Source organism: Pygocentrus nattereri, chromosome 5 (assembly GCF_015220715.1).
Source record: "Pygocentrus nattereri isolate fPygNat1 chromosome 5, fPygNat1.pri, whole genome shotgun sequence".
Lineage (NCBI taxonomy): Eukaryota > Metazoa > Chordata > Actinopteri > Characiformes > Serrasalmidae > Pygocentrus > Pygocentrus nattereri.
In genome coordinates, this window is record NC_051215.1 from 3,826,879 (window position 1) to 3,834,378 (window position 7,500).

At 41.8% G+C, this 7,500-nt stretch overlaps 1 protein-coding gene across 2 annotated transcripts in view; it reads left to right on the forward strand.

Moving 5' to 3' along the window:
- The window catches only part of brf1a (BRF1 RNA polymerase III transcription initiation factor subunit a), a 101,591-nt gene extending 97,074 nt beyond the window's left edge, over window positions 1–4,517 (forward strand). For both annotated transcript variants that reach the window (XM_037538759.1, XM_037538758.1), the window contains exons 17-19: window positions 2,242–2,293; window positions 3,776–3,932; window positions 4,214–4,517. In XM_037538759.1, coding sequence (XP_037394656.1) covers window positions 2,242–2,293; window positions 3,776–3,932; window positions 4,214–4,251 — 247 coding nt within the window. In that variant the 3' untranslated portion in view covers window positions 4,252–4,517. The remainder of the gene's footprint in view (window positions 1–2,241; window positions 2,294–3,775; window positions 3,933–4,213) is intronic.
- The last annotated feature ends 2,983 nt before the right edge of the window (window positions 4,518–7,500 follow it).

The following is a 7,500-nucleotide window of genomic DNA, read 5'->3' on the forward strand; positions in this document are numbered from 1 at the left end:
GAACTCAAATAACCAACCAAAATCTCTGAGGAACGTTTCCAACACCTTGTTGAAAGTGTGGCACGAAGAATTAAAGCAGTTCTGAAGGCAAAAAGGGGCCCAACCTTTTACTAGCAAGTGTACCTTATAAAGTGGCGTGTGTGTGTGTGTGTGTATACATAACACACATGCGACATAAAGCCCCACATCTTGACACTGTATAAAAACAGGCGTGTGTGTGTGTGAAGGGGACACACAGACGGGGTCCTGAGAAAGTCTGTGTGAGAATTCTAATGAGTTGACACACATATCAGGTCTCTGCTGAGAGAGCGGCGCGCACTGTAGCTCAGGTAGAGATGCGATTCCTGTATGTGCTACACGTACAGTATGTTTTTGAGCGAGAGGAAGCGTGTTGGTGTGTGTTAATGCTGCTAAATGTGTGTGTGTATTTTAATGTGTGTGTGTGTGTGTGTGTGTAGTGTCATGTCCCTGTGCGCTTCGAGCTTCTGCATTTCCCATTTATGATCAGTCAACTTTTGAATAAATCTGCGTATGATTTATTTATGCTGCTGCTGTAACACATCTCTCCATGCCTCATTAGTGTATCTTAAAGGTCTGTGGAATAACATTAAGTAATCCAGCTCATTACCACTAAAAACAAACCAACTGCACATTAATTCCATACGCCTTCATTTCCATAAATTTACTCACTAATGCATTTGTGTGTTTACTCTGTAGATTAGAGCTACACTGCCAGTGTCCCTTTGAAAGATTGAAAGATATGAATTATGATTAGCTTGTTGAATTGGAGACGCCTGTGTCTCGATATGAGGTGTGTTTTTAGAAAGAAAGAAAATGCTGAGGCCTTTTAAAAACTAGCAGAGTGATAATATTCATCAAATAAAATATTAGTGCATCTATGTTGTACATGCAAATTTAAAATCTAGGTGAGGTTTAGTTCCTTTTTAGTCCCAAAAATACACCAATCAAGCGTAACATTATGACCACCTACTTGTTTCTACGCTCACTGTCCACTTTATCAGCTCCACTTACTGTATAGCTGCACTCTGTAGTTCTACAGTTACAGACTGTAGTCCATCTGTTTCTCTGATACTCTGTTACCCTGTTCTTCAGTGGTCAGGACCCCCATGGACCCTCACAGAGCAGGTACTGTTTGGGTGGTGGATCATTCTCAGCACTGCAGTAACACTGACGTGATGGTGGTGTGTGTGTGTTGCGCTGGTACGAGTGGATCAGACACAGCAGTGCTGTTGGAGTTTTTAAACACTGTGTCCACTTACTGTCCACTCTATTAGACACTCCTACCTTGTCAGTCCACCTTGTAGATGTAAAGTCAGAGACGACAGCTCATCTGCTGCTGCACAGTTTGTGTTGGTCATCCTCTAGTCCTTCATCAGTGGTCACAGGGACGCTGCCCACAGGACACTGCTGGCTGGATATTTTTGGCTGGTGGACTATTCTCAGTCCAGCAGTGACACTGAGGTGTTTAAAAACTCCAGCAGCTCTGCTGTGTCTGATCTACTCAGACCAGCACAACACAACATCCTTTTGTACCTCAGTGGAGGATGGAGGTCTGCTAATGCCTCCCCTTTTCTCCCTAAATTCAAAACCATCTGGTTCCATTGACTTACATTAAAAGTAAAGGAAGTTTTTTCCTTCTCCTGTAAAGTTGTTATTTTGGAGATTAAGGTTTTATTTCGACAGCAGAGGCATGTAAGAAAGGTATTCTGTAGTGAGCAGATCAGTTTCTACACGTAGCGGATCAGAAGGTGTGATTGGTGTAGTACAGTGGGTAACTCCTCAGCCTTCCACACTGTAGACTGGGGTTCAGTCCCCCGCCAGGGTAAGCACCCTGCACTATACCAATAAAATAAACGATCCCTCACGATTTCCTTGACTTTCTTCCTACGGAGAAACAAAAATAACTCCAGTAGTTTTGAGTTTTTGTGTGATCTATTATTTTTTTTTTCAGCCTTATTTAAATATAGTCACATGTAATCAGCCAAGACATTTTGGTTTCTGAAGCTTCTCACTTCTGCACTGGTGCTGATTTAGACAGAGTAGCACGTTGCTAAACTGGCCACTGTATTTGTTACCTGCTACATTAGTGCTGTAGCTCCAGTGCACAAACCTGTCTTCACTGATCAGCTAAGTTTGGGGTAAAAATGGGTGGGTAGGGGGGGCAGGGGGGTGGCTGTCACTTTATATTGACCTGTGTTTTGTCCCCGTCCTGTTCCGCAGGTTACGGCCGCTGATATCTACACAGCCTCCTAAGAAAGTGGCCCTGGATCAGGTGAGTGTTTCTGCTATTCTGCCTACACCTGCTGAGGTCTGAGGGGAACGGCTGCTCGCAGTGAAGCTTAAGCTTTAAAGGTCACGTAGAATTGAAATAATGTTTCCTGTGCTTATGTACAGACCAGCGGAGGCATGATATATTTTCATCCTCATTATATAATATTTCCTTTTATACCTCAGTGGAGGATGGAGGTCTGCTAATGCCTTCCCTTTTCTCCCTAAATTCAAAGACAGTGTGGGTTGTGTTGCTTTAATGTCTCTCCTTTCCTCATAATAGTAGTGTTTTACCTGTTTTATAGCAACTGCCATTTTTTGTATGAATGTTTGTGAATGTTCAGCACTGTTCTTCATCTGATTTTATCGCATTTGTGAAAAATTGAGATTTCAGTCAAGCATAGTTCAACCCCCTAAATGGCCAGGAGGGTCAACACTTGTTATGCACTTCTGTAACTTAAGAAAGGGGAGGTAATGTAGTCAGATCGCCCCCTGCTGTTTGTGCTCAAAGCTTAGGAGAGGTGATGCATGTTACATAATGTTCATATCACCCCCATGTTCAGCTATATTTGACACTAGCAATGTTTACATGCAGCCTGATAATCTGTTAATAACTAATCCTGACTAATGGCTCAATCGGAATAGAATATGTCCATATAAACACCTAAATTAGGATAGTCTAGTCAGATTGAGGCCATTCGGAATACGGTTTCTATCCGACTGAACGAGGTGGGTAATCCTGTAAATAATCTGTCAAATAGAAGAATAATATCCCTGTAGACGTCTGTATGTGATTACATTCCCTATCGGAAAGTTTAAGTCTGTGAGTCACGTCATAGTAAGAGTTTATACCGTTCAACACGGTGGAGCAGAAACTGGACGGACGTCCAGCTTATGTGTCTCAGAACACGACATCTTCCTCTCTGCTTTATTTAATAAGGAAATGTGAAGGATGTTTTCCTGAGTCTGACGTCATTTTAAAGTAATCAAAAACACAAGCACTGCTCACTGCTGCTCAACTCTGATTGGGCTCATGTGATGCTCGTTGTCATGGTAACGTCTACACTAAGCGGTCTCTACATGTAGGTGTAATTTTGGATCGAATTACTCTCAGTGAGCATGTAATCAGAGATTTTCCAGCAGATTGTTGAGTAGAGTGAGGATATAAACACCCTTTGGTCACTGGCCATGCATTATTTTCTAGTTCAGTTTACATGGATCTGACTCTGCCGTTATTTTGCATTCATAACTGCTGTGCTTGAGTGATCGTTTGACCGAATTCCAGCTTGTGGTTTTTAATCTGTTATAAATCTCACAATGGCGAAAGGGAATGGCGACGCAAAATGTTTTGAATAGTGCCAGCAGGTGGCGCAGTTCTACAGTTTCCCTCCCTATAACTAAAGCATTGTAAACCTTGATGTTACTGAATTAAAAAGCCTGAGCATGTAATAAGATCAATAAGCTTCACCTCTCCTCTCCTCTGCAGCTGCCGTCAGGCATCCCAGTAGCGGAGCCTGCTGTCCCTACCCAGAATGCTGTGTTGGTGGAGAGTGGGCCAGTGGCATATGAGGATCCGGGAGAGGAAGAGGAGGAGGAAGAGGAGGAGCACTGCGTCAGCGCCATGCAACTAATGGGAGGGAACGGTCAGTGCTGACTGACTTGTGTGGCTTTTGATGCTGTATGACGATTTATCTACAGACATGGACAAAATTAAGGCTTTATTGTATAAACTGCATTCTAATTGGTTTATATAGCTGCCTTTACTTAGCTACATTAGTCTCTCAGCTGCAATGCAAAACTACTGAAGCAGACTTCCAAACACCAAACATGTCTTTGCCAATCAACTTTGATTTATTTTGCAGATCTCTCACTTTAGCGTCCTGCTGGACTGTGTCTGATGGCTTTGTGTTCTCCTCTCTTGCAGATTACGGCTACGATTTTGACGATGATGAAGGGTTCTAGCTCCTCTATGTGTGCTTCAGTGAAGTGGACAGCTAAAACTTGGACTGCTGCACACACAACACTCTGCTGCTGCTGAATTATACTTGAATTATAATCATATTATCTTACGTTTACATTCACTCACAGGACACAACACACACTCTGATCCTCCACCTCAGAAACTGAATTTAAGTTCAGCGAGTGATGCTGGGTTGTGTGGAAATAGTGTGTTTATATTATAGTGGAACTGTGTGCATGTTTCTTTAAGTACAGGTGTTTATAAATGATCACTGGCCACTTTATTCCATCCACCTGCCTGGTATTTACACTCGTTACCCATTTCATCAGGTCCAGTTACAATATAGGGACACCCACCTTGTAGATGTGAAGTTAGAAAAGACGGCTCATCTGATGCTGCACGGTTTATTTTGGTCATCCTCTAGTCCAGGGGTCGGCAACATGCGGCTCTTTTCCTGCCCTGTCGCGGCTCCTCAGCTGAGTTAGATCAGTAGGTAATAATAAAATAATCCTCCTTTACAGTAAAATAAAGCTTGGCTGATGTAAATGGTCTTAAACCCTGGAGTTCATGTAGAACTGCTGATTCGCTGGTCACCATAGCAACACAGACTCGCTTAGTTAGTAGCTAAGGAAAAGGCAAAGAGAGAGATTTAAGTCGAACATTGATAATTTGGAAATTAGTGGACTTGTTTACATTTTTAAGAAGTACACTTTGTAGAATTACAAAGTGCTCTTATATGGTAAAAATGACCTAATAAAGTGGGAGTGGGAGCATATACTGTAGTATAACATAGACCTCTCAGTCCCACTCTGGTTCATCACTAATATGTTAATATTAACCGGACAGGAAGCATAAATCTACACATCTTTCATCTGCCTGCATTCGTTTACAGTGAATTACACTCCCATCCTCATGTTGAGTCCTCAGTATGTGTCGATATAAGGGGAATTCCAGCATTTTCTTTATTTATTTTTATTCTGATGTAAACAGTCATTTTGAGTGGTTAGATGTGAGGTGAAGAGAGTCAAAGTCAGTTTTTAGAGGCACCACAACAGTGGCGAAAATGCCTCTGAAAGGTACATTAAGAGTTTTCAAATATACTGCCTGAGATCGTTTACGGTAGTTGTGAAATAAGCTTTAGGACTCAAACCCTGCTTAATAATATTTTGAAGGTGGAGTGATAAATTCAAGACATTGAAAAGTAAAATAGTCCCCAAAGAAAACATCAATCTGACGTTTATTGGCCATTTTACCATCATAAACATTCAGATAAAGCTCAGAAGACTCGTGTAGGTTCACTGGTGGTTTTGGATGGTAAATAAAGTGTCTATATCTGTGTTGTAGTCATGGCGACGCCTGGTTCCCATCACTACCACTGTAAAGACATCTGAACCCTTTCAAACCCAAACCATCTGAACCGGTTAATTATGCAGACGTTTTGTGAAAATCAGTGGAATTCCCCTTTACATGTGCTCTCTGTGTGGGTGTGTGCTGTATATGTGTATGTCTCATTGATTGAGGGTGAGTCTCTCTATGTATACACTAACTGCATTAGTGGGAGAGGCAGCCCAGTGATGCATATGGTCATGTAAACAGATTAGAGTGTCTGTGTGTCTGTGTGAGAGAGAAGTCATTAGAGAGGCCAAACAGGGAACATTTCAAATGCCAAAGTGTTGATATTATAGCGAAGCCTCACTGTATTTGTGCAGGATTTAGTTTAGCATTGGTTCAGCACAGCGCAGTGATGTCAAAGCCCTTTTCTGCTGCTGAATCAGCACATTTTAATTTTCCATGTACCTGAGCTCGGCTGTGAGTTAATGACTTGGTTTCATAGCTTTGCTACAGGAGGCTGTGATGTGACTTCACTCAGCATCTGTACAGGAGTGTAAATATCAAAAGAGAGAGTGTGGATTTGTTCCAGTGCTGTGGAACATATTTTAATTCCAATTAGTGCTTTTTTGTGTTTTTTCCCCCAGAATGTGCAACAAATGTTCAAGAGTTGCTGATATACTTGCTGATTATTGATCATATTTATTCTGTATATTACAGGGACATTGTTAGTGACACTGCTAATGAAAACACTCAGACATGTTCCTTTATAAATATTCCATTACGATGGGCAAAACTAGCTGTAGCTCTGTCTGATACAAGGATTTGGTTATATTTGGACAGTGATGAAAGTTCCTCTGCCTGTACATTATACCTTTTGCATAGTTTCGAGAGGATAATGCTTTCTGGACGTGAGAAGACTCACATGTTTAATCAGTCCTTCAGATCGTGTCTCATTAAAGGGTCAAAGTGGTTTGGTGAGAAATGGTTGATTGTAGAGACTCAGGTTTCTTCACAGTGGTGGTGATGGGAACCAGGGGTCACCATGACTACAACGCAGATACAGACATGTTATTTACCACCCAGAGCCAGCAGAGAACCTACACGAGTCTTCTGAGTTTTATATGGAATGTTGATGATGTTAAAATAGTCATAAATCTAGAAAACATTACTGTTTACAATGCCCTGCATGTAACCAGTCCACCATGAATTTTTGAAAAATGTGCTTTTTATCCAAACACTCGTCTCATACAGCAGTGTGTTAATAATCATGTCATGTAGTAACTTCCTACGAGGGGGCTTTTAGAGGTGGACGTCTGGTTCCCATCACCACCACTGTGAACATTTGACTCGGTAAGATTCTCTAGAACAGAGCGTTTCACACCAAACCGCCCTGAATGGCTCTGTTTACATCTCAAGCATTTCAAATCTCTTAAGGTTGTATTAAGCAGTAACCACAAACTCCTTGTTAATACCTTCGATTTCAGAAGATATTTAAGCTACAGAGCACGAGAGGGAGTGTGTTATCACAAAATAACGTCACGGCTGTGATTTGGTGGCTGTAGATCATCACAGCCGTGATGTTATTGGTGATAACTCGCTCCTCGAGTGCTCTACTGCTTTAATACAGCAGTTAAATAAATACAGTAAGAAATGAATAAACTGGCCGTGAACGCGGCGTTTAATGTGTTTTAATGTTCAGTTCCTTCCTCCTAATTAAAGCTCCTTAACGAGCAGCTTGTTGCTACGTCAGAGTAACGAGCTCCGCCCACTTGCTGCTCAGCCGGCAGTTCGTTCTCCAGCTTCTCACACTAAATTCCCAAACTGTCGTCACCACTGAGCAGCTTTTTGTTTTTTATTGGGACAGTTTTATGGCTCAGTCTGATTGGGTCAGTCTCCTACAGCTGACAAAGTCGTTGCTT